This window comes from Delphinus delphis, chromosome 9, assembly GCF_949987515.2.
Source record: "Delphinus delphis chromosome 9, mDelDel1.2, whole genome shotgun sequence".
Lineage (NCBI taxonomy): Eukaryota > Metazoa > Chordata > Mammalia > Artiodactyla > Delphinidae > Delphinus > Delphinus delphis.
This window is the reverse complement of record NC_082691.1, coordinates 27,540,738-27,559,635: the sequence shown is the minus strand read 5'-3', so window position 1 is coordinate 27,559,635 and position 18,898 is coordinate 27,540,738. Positions and strand designations below refer to the sequence as shown.

The following is an 18,898-nucleotide window of genomic DNA, read 5'->3' as shown; positions in this document are numbered from 1 at the left end:
TCAAATCAATAGAATTAGTAATGAAAAAGGAGAAGTAACAACTCACACTGCAAAAATACAAAGGATTATGAGAGATTGCTACAAGCAACTATATGCCAATGAAATGGACAACCTGGAAGAAATGGACAAATTCTTAGAGAAGCACAGCCTTCTGAGACTGAACCAGGAAGAAGTAGAAAATATGAACAGACCAATCACAAGCACTGAAATTGAAACTGATTAAAAATCTTCCAACAAACAAAAGCCCAGGACCAGATGGCTTCACAGGCAAATTCTATCAAACATTTACAGAAGAGCTAACACCTATCCTTCTCAAAATCTTCCAAGATATAGCAGAGGGAAGAACACTCCCAAACTCATTCCACAAGGCCACCATCACCTTGATACCAAAACCAGACAAAGATGTCACAGAAAAAGAAAACTATAGGCCAATATCACTGATGAATAGAGGTGCAAAAATCCTCAACAAAATACTAGCAAACAGAATCCAACAGCACATTAAAAGGATCGTACACCATGATCAAGTGGGGTTTATCCCAGGAATGCAAGGATTCTTCAATATACGCAAATTAATCAATGTGATACACCATATTAACCAGTTGAAGGGAAAAAAACATACGATACTCTCAATAGATGCAGAAAAAGCTTTTGACAAAATTCAACACACATTTTTGATAAAAACTCTCCAGAAAGTAAGCAGAGAGGAAACTTACCTCAACATAATAAAGGCCATATATGACAAACCCACAGCCAACATTGTTCTCAATGGTGAAAAATTGAAACCATTTCCTCTAAGATCAGGAACATGATAAGGTTTCCCACTCTCACCACTATTATTCAACATAGTTTTGGAAGTTTTAGCCACAGCAGTCAGAGACGAAAAAGAAATAAAAGGAATCCATATCGGAGAAGAAGAAGTAAACTGTCACTGTTTGCAGATGACATGATACTATACATAGAGAATCCTAAAGATGCTACCAGAGAACTACTAGAGCTAGCCAGTGAATTTGGTAAAATTGCAGGATACAAAGTTAATGCACAGAAATCTTTTGCAATCCTATACACTAATGCTGAAAAATCTGAAAGAGAAATTAAGGAAACACTCCTATTTACCACTGCAACAAAAAGAATTAAATACCTAGGAATAAACCTACCTAAGGAGGCAGAAGACCTGTATTCAGAAAAGTATAAGACACTGATGAAAGAAATTAAAGATGATACAAACAGATGGAGAGATATACCATGTTCTTGGATTGGAAGAATCAACATTGTGAAAATGACTATTGTATCCGAAGCAATCTACAGATTCAATGCAATCCCTGTCAAACTACCAATGGCATTTTTCACAGAACTAGAACAAAAAATTTCACAATTTGTATGGAAACACAAAAGACCCCGAATAGCCAAAGCAATCTTGAGGAAGAAAAACGGAGCTGGAGGAATCAGGCTCCCTGACTTCAGACTCTACTGCAAGGCTACAGTCATCAAGACAGTATGGTTCTGGCACAAAAACAGAAATATAGATCAATGGAACAGGATAGAAAGCCCAGAGATAAACCCATGCACATATTGTCATGTTATCTTTGATAAGGAGGCAAGAATATACAATGGAGAAAAGACAGCCTCTTCATTAAGTGGTGCTGGCAAAACTGGACAGCTACATGTAAAAGAATGAAATTAGAACACTCCCTAACACCATATAAAAAAATAAACTCAAAGTGGATTAAAGACCTAAATATAAGGCCAGACACTATAAAACTTTTAGAGGAAAATATAGGCAGAACACTCTATGACATAAATCACAGAAAGATCCTTTTTGACCCACATCATTGAGAAATGGAAATAAAAACAAAAATAAACAAGTGGGACCTAATGAAACTTAAAACCTTTTGCACAGCAAAGGAAACCACAAACAAGATGAAAAGACAACCCTCAGAATGGGAGAAAATATTTGCCAATGAGGCAACTGACAACGAATTAATCTCCAAAATATACAAGCAGGTCATGCAGCTCAATATCAAAAAAACCCAACCCAAACCAAAAATGGACAGAAGTCCTAAGTAGACATTTCTCCAAAGAAGATATACCAATTGCCAGCAAACACATGAAAGGATGTTCAACATCACTAATCATTAGAGAAATGCAAATCAAAACTACAATGAGGTATCACCGCACACTGGTCAGAATGGCCATCATCAAAAAATCTACAAACAATAAATGCTGGAGAGGGTGTGGAGAAAAGGGAACCCTCCTACACTTCATGGGAATGCAAATTGATACAGCCACTTGGAGAACAGTGTGGACGTTCCATAAAAAACTAAAAATAGAACTACCATATGATCCATCAATCCCACTCCTGGGCATATACCCTGAGAAAACCATAACTCAGAAAGAGTCATGTACCACAAGATTCATTGCAGCACTAGTTATAAGAGCCAGGACATGGAAGCAACCTAAGTGTCCATAGACAGATGAATGGATAAAGAAGATGTGGCACATATATACAATGGAATATTACTTAGCCATAAAAAGAAACAAAATTGAGTTATTTGCAATGAGGTGGATGGACCTAGAGTCTGTCATGCAGAGTGAAGTAAGTCAGAAAGAGGAAAACAAGTACTGTATCCTTACACATATATATGGAATCTAAAAAAAAAAAAGATTCTGAAGAACCTAGGTGCAGGACAGGAATAAAGACACAGACATAGAGAATGGACTTAAGGACATGGCAAGCGGGAAGGGTAAGTTGTGACGAAGTGAGAGAGTGGCATCAACATATATACACTACCAAATGTAAAATAGATAGCTAAGGGCAAGCAGCCGTGTAGCCCAGGGAGATCAGATTGGTGTTTTGTGACCAGCTACAGGGGTGGGATAGGGAGGGTGGGAGGGAGATACAAGTGGGAGGGGATATGGGGATAGAAATATGCCTATAGCTGATTCACTTTGTTATACACCAGAAACTAACACAACAATGTAAAGCAATTATACTCCAGTAAAGATGTTAAATAAATAAATAAGACATTGCCAGAAGAACAAATAAATAAGACATTGCCAGAAGAACAAATCTGAGAAACAGTTTTTTTCCCAGCTGAGTTGCCCTTCGAGAAATATTAAAGAGAATTCTGCAGGCTGAAATGAATTTAATTCATACACTACCAACTAGCCATATAGAACAGGAAAGGGAATTTTTTATTTTATGTTAGTTTATATCTTTATGTAGTAGTTATAACTGTAATTTGTCTACCTTTTTGATGTAAAGTTGATTTATAATGTTGCATTAGTTTGTAGTATACAGCAAAGTGATTGTTATACATATATATGTATATATATTCTTTTTCATATTCTTTTCCATCATAGTTTATTACAAGATATTGAATATAGTTTCCTGTGCTACACAGTATGACCTTGTTGTTTATATATTTTATATGTAGTAGTTTGTATCTACTAATCTAAAACTCCTTATTTATCCCTCATCCCACCACTTTTTTTTTTAACATGAATATAACAAAGTGATAACTTCATTCTGCCTTTGATTTGGGTCATTAGACCTTCAGTGTTATTTAATGACAGTATTATGGGACAAGAGGAAATGACTGCCAAGGGTATATCTCCAATCAGCATTTGCTAATGAATGAATGAAAATAAAGCACTGTCTTTTATTCTCTATCTTCTTTAATATCCTAGTATCACCTTTTATACTATAAGAGAGTAGTTATCCTTTATTTGTTACAGGATATGTTTCCATTAGACTATCGCAAACTTGAATAACTGGAAAGGTCAGGCAGGTGGCATGAATATGTCAATCCATTCTGGAGTAGGTAACAGAGAAAGTGTTGAAACTATAGTGAAATGAAGAGTGAGGTCCCACCTAAAGCTATCCCCGTGCCATTTGTCAAACAAAATATGCCTTCTGGGTGGAATTTGACCAAAAAGCAGGCTAATGTGCTTACTCGTATTCAATTCCTAGCCCTTTCATTAAATTACTCTTAATTATTACAGTGGCCAAGACCTTGGAATTTACTACACTTGTGAGGTATTATTTTCACTTTAGTTCTAAGATTATTTTCTGCCTCATGTTGTTAATATATTATGGTATAGCTCCTCTAGTTTTTATTCTCACATTTTCTTCCTTATTTCTGTTCCTAACTTTTTTCTTCCTGTCTTTCCTACTTTCCTGCTGTATCCTTCATTCTCGCTCTTGGAATCAATGCAGTCAAGTCATGGTTGTCCAGAATGCAAGGTAGAGTTGGTTCTCTTTCAGTGTCACCCTTCAATGAAATGTCTAGAGTTCTCTTGTTTGCCTTTTAAGTACATTCACCTGCAGTTCAACTTCGGCTGTAATTTTTATTTTTCTACATGTTGGTATCAGTTGAATTAGGCTAATAGCAGACTATTCTGACCACAACATTATTACTAAATATGTGTAGCAGGTATGTGCATTGGAGCCCAGAAAAGTAGAAAAGAGCAAAAACATAGAAAGGTATGAATAAGGAACTATCACTTTGAAATGAGATATAACTAAAGTTTTCATTTATAATTTGTCTGCTAAAATTCATTTAGCTTCTCTTGCAAAAATTATGGCTCAGATTCTTCTGAGTCTTCTATGACAACCAAACAAATAAATCTAGTCATTTTTCAAAAGGAATTAACTGATCTTCTGGATGACCAGTACTAGGTGTGTATGTCATCTTAAAGATGATAGCTGTCTGGTCTTTTACCCTCACTTAGACCTGATATTGAAACATTTTCATGCCTTTATACCTTCTGTACCACAAAATTATTGCTGTGTAATATAGGATGCCATAATCTGCCTGCTCTAGGGTGTTAGCAACAGCATAAGAGCAACCTCCTTGGTTTGTCTGTTTTCTGCTAGAGCATGTTGCATCATTACATTGTCAGCTAAGGATATTTCTCAACACATAGCCAAAAGCATTTTTTTGCACATCTCATTGCATTGTAAATTAAATGTGTTATTTAATTCGGGAGGTGAATCTTGTACCATCTGAAGCAACAGGGTGATGGGAATTTTAGTCCCACCCAGAATATTAGTGGTACAGGATTTTTGTCTGTGACATTAAAATTCAGCATCTTTACTAAACCTGACAAGCTGTTGCCCAAAAGAGGCAGTTTCTGATTTGTAAAGGCTTAAATATTTAAATATCTCAAAGAATAGTATTAGTCAATACAACCTTTCTGGTGCCCAGAAACTTCCTGTTTCTTTGCAACCACATAATTATGGCAACCAGTAAAATTTGATACTGAGAAAGGTTGCTTGTTATGACTGGCTCTCTCATCTTCGGATCTCTCAGACTGATACGCGAAATGAGTTTTGTTTCAAAGAGATAGTGTCATTTTAGAACAAACGTTATCAGTCACTTTATTCAGAAGCTTCTCTCTTTTATCCAGAGAAACCAGGGGGAAATTGTCAGAATGATAATGATTGTCTATATTTAACTTAGAAGAGAACGTGTTTTCTGTAAATGTAAATAATGGTCGAAATAATCTGGGATGTATTAGATTACAATTTAGAAGATCTAGAGTCACTTTCTCATCATATCTTTCATCTTGAAATCACTTTCATCATCTCTTCGAGAATTGTCAGTGTGGAAAGGAATTATACTGATGAGGTACTGACATTGTAAGTTAGGCTGAGGAGGCCCACGAGCGAAGTCCTTAAGAACTTGGATTTGAATTTCAGTCCTGCCACTTAAAAGTTGTGAGGTTTCTCTAAAACTGTTTCCTCTTCCACCTAGGAATCATAATAGCCCCCCTCCCAGGGATTTTTGTGAAACACAGGGAGAATGCACCAAAAATGATAAGCATAATGTCTGGCACGTAGTAAGCTCTCAATAAATGGCAGTAGCTATCATTGCTAGAAATATGTATAATAAACTCCAAGTAGCCAATGGTCAGTTATCCCTGCAAAAAAGAAATGCAGAATGCTTGGGCTACTGAATTACACCAAATTATTTAACAACACTATATAGAAAATAAAACAACTTTTCTTCAATAATAAGTATAATACATCCTTCATTCTTAAATTTTTTTTTTAAATGTCCTGTTAACTAAAAGAATTTCACTGGTCCAGTTTTCTTGTCTCCTTTCATTTCCTCTTGCCATCCTTTAATCAAGATACTCATAAGCTCTGACAGCCCAAATGTCAGCCAAGATGAGGTGAAAGAAAGACAAGGAAATAGCCTGAAGAGTCCATGAACTCAAAATTTGTCCCCGGATAATTAAGAAATGGAAATGAGCATATCTGAAGGATTTCGCTATGGTTTTCTCTCATTACACTGTTGGACAAAGTACAGATTTTTTCACACTAATGAGATTTTGCCATGACTGAAGCTGATTTTTACTCTCATGATAGCTGGAAGCCTAATTCCTGGCTGGACTTTCTCTAAACACCCTTGTTAGCATCTCAAACTATTTCCTCTGGAAAGAATGTAAAGCAGATTCAGGTGTTGTATGTATTTACAATTTGAAGGCCAAAACATTTTATTTTAATAGATTTTTAAAGGAAAAAGAGAAGTACAAACATGTTTTAAAGATACATCCGGAAACCATTGATTTAGCACAGACTGCTCCAGACTCTGCTGGAATTGAGAACACAGCCATAGTGTCAGACTTCAGGGAGCACAGAGGACAATCAAGTGACAGCCCATAAATGCACTATTGCACACAGAGAAACAGAGCTTATAAAATGGCATATGCTCTGTGCTTCTTTCTAAATTAAAGGCAACATCCTCAGAGGAGTAATTTTGAAAAAAACTACACACACACACACACATATATATATCTTTATTGGACTCATTATATATTTTTTCAATAAAGAAATTTATATGTATTTTTTCCAATCAAGAAAAAACAAAAGAAATGAAGACCTTCAGTACTTTAGATAATTCTGTGAAAGTTAAGAACAAACAAGCCATTATATTCCATTCTTCTTTCTCAATTTTTTTTTTACAGAGAGAACTGTTTTTTCTTCTGGTTTAGGAGAGGGTAATTGAATTTTAAATACCTTTTTCTGCCAGCCTTAAAATCATATCTACCTATGAGAAAATGACTGTCCAATAATGAAAAAGAGAAAGAAAAAGGAAATCAGTCAAAACTTTAAGGAAATAAAGGTTTAGATTTTTTTTTTTTAAGTTTTCGGCTGCACCCCACGGCATGTGGGATCTTAGTTCCCCAACCAGGGATCGAACCCACGTCTCCTGCATTGGAAGACAAAGTCTTAATCACTGGACCACCGGGGAAGTCCCTAGATTTTTGTTTGATAAACACCGTGTTCCATCTTGATTAATTGACTTTTTATTTTCCCTTATTAAAAAACTTCTCTGATTATTACATATGGCTTAATTGTCCTAAAATAATGTCATTATTGCAGTCTTCCCATGAGGGATTGCAGTGTGTTTAACAGACATGGTAGGAAAGGAAAAGGAACTCCACTTATTTCTCAGCCTGGACTTCTGCTCACATTCAAGAATCCCTCTGCTTACCTGGCCACCTTCAACTTGTAAATCCACAGATTTTGATATGGAGATGAGAACTGTGGAGTTTTCAATTGTGTAAAGTGGGAACACAGCCCATTGACATCATGCCCAAGATGGTCAGTACATGGTAGCCATCAGACAAGGGTTCTTGAAGGAAGAGCTTTATGTGGCCATCTCTGCGTGTCAGGAAATTCAAGCGTGAAAAGATTACAAAGAGATCTCATTGGCATTTACACAGGTCAACCAGGGCTGGTAGAGGCAGGATCAGGAGAAAGGTGTGTTTACCCTCGTTAACCCTAAAGGACACAGACCTTGAAACTTGAGAGAACTAGAGATTCAAACTTATTAGTAAGATTAAGATAACCTAGTAAAGTGAACATCTAGATTTTTCCCGACTAATTGGGGTTATATGTGAATGTATCTGAGCAAAAGTAAATTTTAATAATAATTATCCCTAGTTGTTCCACAGCACTCTCTTAGTCTTAGGATATACCATTCAATATTTCCCTAGGCAACTCTAAAGCTGTCCTCATTTTCTATATGTGTATATATACACACACTATAAATAATTTATGTTATATATATAAAACATACATTTAAGTTGAAGTGTACAGTTTTTGACTGTAAAATAAAGAAGACAAACTAGACACTTCAGCTAATGAAATATGCAATTAAGAAATTTTATGATGGGCCTAATCAACTGAGTTCATATAGCTCATGTTTCAGAGCAAGAAATTAGTTTCCCTGTGTTTGAAACCTGGTCCTATGAATTAATAACTATGCAGCCTTGCCAACGTGCCTGAATTCCTCTGAGCTTCAATTCTTATCAGCTATAAAATAGGGTAATAAATAATACTGGACACATAGAGTTGCTTTGAGGATGTAACACATGAAAAGCACTTAGAACTCCGCCTGTGAAAAAGGAGCGTTTCGTAAATGTTAGCTGTTATTATTTCAATGTGCTTACTTTATAAAGTGCTTCTCATGACATAATGGTATGTCAGTACAATTAAGAGTTTTGCAGTTGTACATTTTGATAGAGCATAATTCCTGGTGCAGAGTTGGCATTCGATAATTTTGCTACATATGGGTGAAAAAATGACTAAAGTATGCATGTGAAATATAACAATTATTAATATTATAAATTAAAATATGTTAACTAATATATCTTTTTGAAGACATTTCAATAGTTCAGGCTATTTTAATATACACTGACATATCTAGAATTTTAGTAAAAATACATGAGTTTGCATTTGACATTAATTTTCCATCTTCAATCTTATTTTAAAATTTTGTGCATTCAGTTTTTCAGAATTTGAAAAAAATAACAATTTTACCACTGTTCAGTGTATTATGAATCTTAATCCCTAATATGTTTTTCCCATGGCCTCACCACTTGGATAATTAAGTCCAAAACAGACAGAAACTTTAAAGCTCATACTACACAATGTGTTTTTTTCTTAGTGTACCTACTACAGGAATAGCCATGAATTCTAAAGTAGCAACCAGAGTTGGCTGTTAACTTAAAAGTGGTCATATTCATTCTTCTTATGTCATTAATTTAAAGAATCAAAATCATAAAGTATAAAGGGACATAATTTGCTAAAATAGTTTTGAATTTTGTTATAAAATATTTTAAACTTACTGAAAATTGTAGATAATACTGTCACAAATACTTGTGTTCTTGCTATCCAATTTTATCAAATCGTAACATTTTGCTATATTGGCTTCAGATTTTTTTTAATAAAAAATATATTACAAGTACCCCTGAAGTCCTCTGAAACCATTCCCCTGTCCTCCTGAGACAACCACATAATAGAGTTTAACATCTATAATTCCCAAGCTGTCGTATGATATTAATGTTTGTCATACATATATACAAGTAGACATAAATAATTTACAGTATTATTTCATGTAATTTTAACTTTATATCATGATAACTTACCATAGGTTTTCTTCTGCAAATTATTTGCTCAAGATTTTTTTTAAGATTTATCTATCTTGATAAATGAAGGTATATTTCATTTAACTGCTGCTTAAATTTAATTGAATAAATATAATGTATTTATTTATTATATTATTAACACACTATTAGAAACAATGTTGCAATGAATGCTCTTTAACAAATTCCTTTTGTACGTGTGGGAGAATTTCTCTAAAGTAGAAGTGGAATTAAGTCAAAGTGGAATTTTCTGGGTACTTGAGTGCATGAACTTCACTAGACATAGACAAATTTACCTAAAAAGTATATGTACAAATGTATACTTTCTGTTCACAGTCTATGAAAGTTCCTGTGTCTTTGAATCATTGCCTATACATTTCCCCAGAATTATTTGCACTTTGTGCTGAATGAAAAAATTGTCAAATCCTGCTCTCTTTTTTTGTACTTTCAGATAGGTTGGTTACAAATGAGAATAGTGCTGCTTCATTTCTTAAATTGGATTCAGTTCACAGTGGCTGAAATGTGAGGTCTCAGGAGACGTGAGCTCAGTGGTTCTCAGTGGTTCTCAATCTTGGCAATACTTTAGATTTACCTAGATCATTTTTAAAATTCTGATGCTCAAGCCTCACCCCAGACCTGTTAAATAAGACTCTCCTTGTGGGTGAAGGGCAGGGGGATGTGGGTGCCGTGCTAGTTGCCCCACCTACCACCCTGGGAACTCAGATCCCAAAGTGATCCTAATATGCAGTCAACGTTGGAAATTATTGCCCTTGTGTATGTCTGATAAGAAAGAGAATAAAGCCAGAGGGAGAAAAAAAGATACTTGGCTGTAGACCCATCTCTAAAAGTGAGTGGTGAACTGGAGCTTGATTCTTTAGTTTTATCTAGGATAGTTTTATCTAGGATGAATAAGTAAATTAGCATCTGGGGAACAATAGTAGGTATTCCAGAATTTGGCAATGCTTGAGACCAGGAATATAACAAGAGTTAGTCTGCTGACAGCAGTTGGGAATAGAACTACAGATCCAGGGTCAGGATGCAGTACCTTTAGGGTAAGGCAGTTTATGAAGTCCAGGCACGTGAATGGACCCCAAACAAATAGGTTTGTTTTCTAGGCAGAACATTTGGAAAAAGCCAGTGAGTGTTAGAGAAAAGCTTTGTCTATGTGGGCACCATTGGCTCATAGCAAATAGCAATAATTCCAACCCCATTAGCTGGTTGATGCCTGTTATAAATGTTTTGTCAGACTTAATTAGAATAAGTTTTGAAAGTAAGTTATGCTTAAACGTGTAAGATATAAGCTTCTAACTGGTGATCAGAGGGTATGGAAGAGTCAAGGATAAACTGAAATGCCCCAAGTTATAATGCATGAGGAAAAATTTTGATTTGGTTCATCATTTGTAACATAAGCTATTGACATAAACCAAGAATTTGTATTTAATTAAGATTGTTTCATAACTAGATTAAGTATTCTACTTTACCAAGAGTGTCAAAATCTACTATAAATATAAGGTAACAAATGTTCATGGAATCTCACCTATAGCAACAGCCATTTTTCATCCTTTCCTCAGTCAGTACAGTTATTTCAGCTTTTTACACAAAAAAATGAATTGAAAGACCATTTGGCTTTGCTGACATGATCAGTTGCAAAACTATTGGAAAGTTAAATATCCAATTATTATTTATGGGACAAGAAGATATTGACATTACTGTATAGTTCATGTAATTATCTCACACATTCAGGAGAGATTAAGATTTCTAAAATTGTATTCTAGTTAGAAGACCTAAAAACTTTTCTTTAAAAAAAAAATACCTTAGGGAAAATAAAACTAAAGGCATCCAAGATATTTTTGAATTGTCATTGTGCATTCAACTTAAAATACAGTTTAAGACATGAGGATGAGGAGATGATTACATAGTGATTCAAAACAAAATACCTTTAAAAGTCTGCATGCCCTTCAGGTTGACTATGAAGTCATCGGTCAAGGTAAATAATCAGGGTAATTCTTTCTCTTTTTCCAATTCAGTGCTGAGTACAAGAGAAGGACTAAATATGTTCAGAAAAGTCTTAATCCTGAGTGGAATCAAACAGTAATTTATAAAAGTATCTCCATGGAACAGGTATGCAATGATTATTTTCTATATGACAGATTCAGGCTAATATAAAAATAGTGATGATAGAATTACTGAAAGATTGTGATTCATATCAATTTTTCCATACAAACAAAAAAAATTAAGTAAAATACATGCAAGAAATATAGCCAGTAAAAGGAACTGGGTGCAGTTCGAAGATACAGTGAAAGAAAATGTGCACATTTTCACAAAACAGCTAAAAAATAAAATGAATAAGACTAGTGGGACATTTTCCACTGATTATTTCAAAATCAAATATTTCAGTAGACTGGGCTCTATTCATCATATTTTGAGGGAAAATATTTTCCAGCTAGCTGTATTTTGACTTTCATAAACAAAGAAAAAATAAGATTCAGATGCACTGAAATGAATTACCCCTCCTGGCAACAATTTAGGGATCATCTCTTTTCTAAATTGAGGCTTCCTACGGATCTGGCATTGTGCAACTAAACTGTACAGAAGAAAGCGTGAAGAAGACTAGTGTAAAGGATTATCACAACAAATAGATGACTCTAAGCAAAATTGCATCAATGTGTTTCTGAAAATCTTCATGTCATAACTTTGTATCAATAATAGAAAATAACTGATGGTTTATAAAGATGAATTCAGAGAGAAAAGAATACAAATAGAATAGGAAGAAGACATCCATGAAAACAATTTACAAATGAGTTGTCTTTCAAAATGAGGTTTCTCATTTATCCTTTGGAAGATTTCTAATTTGACTATGAAATTGAAGCTGGATATAAATTGTAATCTGGGTTCTTGAGTTTAAAATAAGTTACGTTCACCTGCAGAAATAAGACAGTGCTACTAATGTGTTTTGGCAATTTACTGAAACAAAAAACTATAACCCAAATACTTTGAATAACCTAGACATTTTTGCAACCTATGAATTTCATGTATTTAAAGAGTATATATAGATTCTGCTTGGTACTTTTAATAATGGGCAGGGATAGAATAACAGGAAATAAGTAAAAATCACCCTTTTTTTTTGCAAAATAGTGAGGTATCTTATGACCAAATACTTGGTTGGACCACAAAATGATTGACAGTTTACATAATATTGAATGTAAGTATACAGTTTTATATAAACGTAAAGTATTTTTACATAAGCGGAAAGAGTTCAAGGAATGAAAATATAAATGAGTCTATTATATGAGTATAATGAAAATTTATGATGAGAAACGAGGTTAATGACATTTTGATTTGAACTGTAGCTCAAGAAGAAAACACTGGAGGTGACAGTCTGGGATTATGATAGATTTTCTTCCAATGATTTTCTTGGTGAGGTGAGCCTATGGTTTCCTTTTTTTTATTTGCTTCATTATAAACCATCAATTAAATCTTTATGGAAAGCATATTTCTTAAGTGTATAAGATAACTATTTCTGGATAAAATTCTTTGGTGGATAGAATTTATTTACAAATGACTCTGAATAGATGAATAGCAACTGGAGAAATAATTCTCACTTTACCACTTGATGTACTTTCTAATTAATTTGAAAGATGAAATATTAATTGTTTTGATAGAAAGTTATATAATCATGCTGTGAATCCAAATGATTATGTAAAAGATGGGAGATAAATTTATTGTATTATAAAATGAGCTGGATTTTTTTCAAATGCATTTTCAGTTTATTTAATTGCTATTCCTCATTGCACGTATGAATGACTTTATGTGACATTTTACATACTTCGTTTAAGTGTCCCTCAAAACATCTCAAAATATTTTAAGAAGCAAAACTAGAAGTAGGAGAAAGCAGTAAAAACAATTTTTATAAATTCACAAGGAATGTAACCTAATTATGAAGTGTGGCAGGATGGTCAGATTCTGTGATATTTTTCATCTATCATATTCCAAAAATACATATTTTGTTTAGTGATCTTTGCTTAAAGCAGAAGTTATGAATTAATGTTAAAAAAATAAATCTCCAAAAATATATAACACCTAGAAAATACAATATCCTTTTGATAGAGACAATAGAAAACAGTTGAGTAGTCTAGGTGACATGATGTCTTGTTTGGCTCCTACACTCTGTACCTTTTTCCCATCAAAACTAGATCATTTGAACTTCACCTACAGGCTCCATGTGGTATAGCCACTTGGACTAATCTTGGTCTTAGACAGGACTACTCTAGAGTACGGTTATATCTGATTTATTTTCCTATTTCAAAAAGCTGATTTATTGAAGTCCTTATAATTTATTGTTCACATGAACCTAAAGCATATATCCATTGTGTGGTTTTATTTTTTAATATCTGCTCAAATATAAGATGCCAACTACTGTAAAATGCACCACTGTTTATGTACCACTAAGAAAAAATGTTGCCAATTAAACCATGACACAGCGCTTTCTTATTGTAAACTGTTGGTAATCTCTCTGTTTCAAATGTGAACTAAAGTATGTTTTAAAATAGAGGGAATAAGTTAGTAATTGAAAATTAGCCATTCTTTTTCATTTTGTTCCTCTTGTAACTAAAATCAAACAATCTGCAAAAAAACACTAGCCCAGTTTAAGAATATCATGTGTCCATTTAACAAAAGAAGACTTTATTTTATGAAGAGATTGACTTGTGACTCTACCTTTTTGCATCATCTCCAAATAATTTAATTAATAGAGATGTCATACAGTTCAAGTTAACCAAACGTTTATACAGCATCTGGTATGCACAAGACATTCTCAGTATCATGGGTGAAGAAAAATGAGGAAGACCTCATCATCCTAAAGGTTATACTATATCCTTTGACTTATGTCCTTGAATAAGTTTCAGATCACAGAAAAAAAACAACAAACGAATTACAGCTTAATCCATAAATTTTACTCACTTATTGCACTTTTTTCCAGGTATTGATTGATTTATCTAGCACATCTCACCTCGATAACACGCCTAGGTGGTATCCTCTCAAAGAACAGACTGAAAGCATTGATCATGGCAAGTCCCATTCCAGTCAAAGCAGCCAGCAGTCCCCAAAGCCGTCTGTCATCAAAAGCAGAAGCCATGGTATCTTCCCTGACCCATCCAAGGGTAGGAGATATTTCAAGTAGAAAAAAGCTTTTGTCTTTTTGTTCACTCAGTATATTCTTGAATATGAGTGCCTGTATATTTAATATCTTTTGAAAGGTATTATATTGGGAAATATTTAATATAATATCATGCAAAGAGTAGTGGATGTGGAATCAGGAGAAAGGGGCTTTAGTCTCAGATCAGCCCTTAATTAGGTTGATGCCTTTGTGATCTTCACCCCTCTGGTTCTCTGTTTTTCAACCTATAAAATAGAGGAGGTTGGGTTATATGAGCTATTGGGTCTTTTTCAGCTCTCAAAATCTAGGTTAATATGACTTCATAAAATACGTTGGGGTATTTCATAAAGAAAACATAAAAATCCTCAACAGTTCATTGACTAGACATAATCATCATTACCATTTATGCATGTTTCTTCTGTTTAAATCCCTATTTTTTCATATGTATATTCTTACTCATAAATCATATATGTAATATATGGACACAAACAGTTTTGCATTCTGCTTTTTAATGATATCAAAAACATTTGCCTCATGTCATCAAAACAATTGGTATGCTGAAAATTACTTAAACCTTTCCTAAGTGGTGCATTCAAACTAATTCTATGATTTTTTTAACTACTATTATTATTTTTTAATTGCAGCCTCATACATTGGGTTTGGCAATATGCACAGCTTTCCCATTGGAATGGGCTTTTCCTTTGGGAGGTTCATTGACCAGTTATCCTACAACACAACAGTAATCTTCATCATAAAATGAGTTAACTGCCTGTATGAGAGAACCATGTAGTATCTTTCCAGGATATGCTGAGCTATTTATAAGTATTAAATAAAAATTTTTATATTGGATCTGAGTATTCCTTCCTTTTCGCCATTTCTCAGGAAGTACAGCAAATTGAAAAGTGGTTCTTTGCAATGTGGATTGGAAATGCAAGTGTTCTAGGAGACGAAAAACTGAGGTCGTGTCCAGGAGGCCACTGAGTTAATACAATAAACAACTGACTACAATAAGTGCTGTAGATTACTTATGAGTTGTATAGATCATTTCTGGATTCCACTTAGCCAGATCAGCTCTGCACTAATTTTCTGGAAGATGATTGGTATAAAGACCTGTCTCTCTATGACTACCACAGTAAATGTGTGATCTTATATATACATTCTCTAAAATCACCTGAGATGATGATATAATACAGTCCCCACTTCCATGTATCCCAGTGACTCGCACACCTTCCTCCAGGAATTTTACTTAAAACTCCTCCTGCGGCAATGTCAGCCTATTGTTTCTTCCCTGGTCCCTACTAGAATTAGCAGAGTTGCTTGGTGAAACTGTAAGTTAATATATTCATTTATATGAGACTACTTAGGATGTATTTATTCCTCTTCTCAAACCTTTCTTCTCAAGATTATCATCCTCTTGCCTTTCCTCCCAAAAATTGTCTCCCAAATGTTGAATCACCTCGCTGTATGGTGAGCAGTTGCATAAACGCGCCAAAAAAGAAACAGAGTTAACTTAAATCTTAGACGGTTTCAAATTATGTGAGACCCAGCTTGACAGGAGGAACGCTGGAGCAAATTTAACTCATGTTTTACCCTTTTGTAACCAGACATGCAGGTTCCCACCATTGAGAAATCCCATAGTAGTCCCGGTAGCTCGAAATCCTCATCCGAAGGCCATCTCCGCTCTCATGGACCATCTCGCAGTCAAAGCAAAACCAGCGTCACTCAGACCCACTTGGAAGATGCAGGGGCTGCTATAGCCGCTGCCGAAGCCGCCGTGCAACAACTCCGCCTTCAACCAAGTAAAAGACGCAAATAAATTCCTCAGCATGGCAGCTTAATGTTCATCTGTTGCCTTTCTTTCCTGCTGTCCTTCCCCATTTGCTTTGTTTTGTGCTTTCCCTGCTCCCTCTGTTCTCTATCCCTTTGTCTGTGTAGGAACAGTATCGATACATAAATATGCTCTCTCTCATTTAGTTCTTTTTTGTTTTACTTTACATAGAACGAAATAAAACTGGCTGTTTCTCCTTTGTCTCCACCATCCATCCAACCTGGCTCATAGTATTTGGTAGCTGTGTCTGTGATGTGTGCAGGCAAAACTATGTTGTGTGTCCTTTTTGTGTGCACTTAAATATCCTTTAGAATACAGGAATTATAAGCACAAGTGGCTGCCAGTTTTCCAGGCATTACACCAAAAAAAGGCACACACATAAGCATTGAGCAGATTAGCAATGAGAGTCTCACCTCTGAAAAACACTAAAAAATTTTAGGCAGAAGAGTCATGTAACCAACAGTCAAGTTCTAGAACCTAGGGGAAATGGAAAAAACATTTTACGCTTAAAATTTTTAATAAATTATGCATGTGAAATAATGAGGCTTTCCACGTGAGAAACTTTGTAGTCTTTTGGAGAAAAAAAAATCTGTAAAGAAAATAATGTTTCCTATATTCTCAAAAAAGTATGTAGTATTAATATATGTCTAAGCATATTCGATGAGGCCATGTTACCTCATTAAGGATCCATTCTGTTGGATCACACTTTGTATATGATACAAGAGAATTTATAGGGTTATTCTTCTTTCTAACCACTGGAAATCATTTGGAAGCCAAGATATCAATTAAAGCGTAACAATTCACCCATCTTAACTGCTGTAATTTCAATTGATAGAATTATATAAGAACTTAGTGAGTACAGACACTTTAAAAATGTAGGAGCACTGTTACTTCCAAGAGGCATCAGGCAAACAACGGAGATAGATGAATGTTCTCCCCATCTCCCAAAGTCATCATTTACAAAGAAACAGCCAGTTTTAACCCCCTTTAGTGCTGTGCATGTGGTGTCATTTTGGCATTTGAAAACAAAACTTCCTTCGATAGAGCAAAAGATCACTTCTGTTTGCATGAATAACATTCAAGCTGGTTCCATCTGAGGATACATACTCTGGGTTTCCATTTCACCCACACTACCACAGCAGCACATAAAAGCGGTCAGTCTAATCATGCCAGGAAGCAGCACAGACACAGCATAGCAGGAGTCCTCCCCATTCAAAGAACTCAGTCTGATAATCTGCCTCCACCAGCTAATGGCAACCAAGACCAAAGCCAGCTAGCCCTCAGGAAGGTGATGTCTGATGGACCAGTCAAGCCAGAAGGAGGTGAGCAGAAAGGCGCTATTCAAAGCACACAGCAAGAACATCCCCCAAATTTAAAGCCCTCATCTTTTAATTTTTAGAGATTGTCTGATAAAGTATGTTTATCCACTTTTTAATGTGCTTTTGTGGGCATGGCATTTCAGGACTTCATCATCACTGTGTAAGTCCCAAGATGAGTCCCATAATATATTGACTACAGTGATTTGTATTTTTCTATGCACTGGGCATCTTTTGACTTTTGTTGGGAAATAGATTAACAGTATTCATATTGCAGAATGGAACGCATGCTACTAACATAATCTGTTCAAGCATGACTATAAATATGTTGCACTGTGATAAAAGTTTAAACTGCTCACAATTCGAGTTAGCATACCAGTTGGAATGTAGATCAGTTTTTGTTGAATATTATTTCAAGTGTAACTTTTTTAAAAAATTCAGTGGATTTTGGAAATCTTAGAGGAAAGTAAAGGAAAAAATTGTTAATGCACTCATTCACCTTTACGTGGTGAAAGTTCTTTCTTGATCCTACGAACACATTTTTTCCACTCATGTTTCCATAGTTTTCAAGTGTATCAGATGTGTTGGGCATGTGAATATCCAAGTGCCTGTGTAATAAATAAAGTATCTTTATTTCATTCATAAACCACTGGGTTCTGAGCCATTGTTATATGATGCAGCTTAAAATGAGTGTGTCAGTTTTTGCTTTCTCATTTGATTCCTTGCAATAGAGAATTTAAAGTTACTGCTTCGTTGCCAGTGCAAGCTATAATGATAGAATATTGAGTTGCAGGACAAAGTTTCATGTCGGAAACATAAGATAGATGGGGAGTTATTACCAAATAAAAGTACCAGAGCTTACATAAACATGTAAATAAATAATGGGTTTGGGCTACTCTAGGCAATGCTTCCACTCTTCCTTTCTTGCACGTCTGATCTACTTCACAATCTTCTCAGCTTTCTGGATAAAGGAAGACAAATCCAATGAGTCTTGCTCCAGACAGGCACCTAGACTTGATCCATGGCTTTGTTAGGAAGGAAAGCAAGTTAATATCTGTCCCTAACTTGACACCAACAATTTGTGGAATTTTCCCCAAGAAAGAATGCCACTCACTGCCAGTGACAGGGATCAAACCAGGGTGATTATAAAATTATCTTCAT

General features: G+C 34.9%; 1 protein-coding gene across 1 annotated transcript in view; it reads left to right on the top strand.

Annotated features, from left to right (window-relative positions):
- PCLO (piccolo presynaptic cytomatrix protein) overlaps window positions 1-18,898 on the top strand; it is a 363,526-nt gene that overhangs the window by 291,700 nt on the left and 52,928 nt on the right. The window contains exons 16-20 of the mRNA XM_060020341.1: window positions 4,217-4,243; window positions 11,466-11,559; window positions 12,789-12,860; window positions 14,417-14,597; window positions 16,198-16,392. Of these exons, the coding sequence (XP_059876324.1) occupies window positions 4,217-4,243; window positions 11,466-11,559; window positions 12,789-12,860; window positions 14,417-14,597; window positions 16,198-16,392 (569 nt within the window). The remainder of the gene's footprint in view (window positions 1-4,216; window positions 4,244-11,465; window positions 11,560-12,788; window positions 12,861-14,416; window positions 14,598-16,197; window positions 16,393-18,898) is intronic.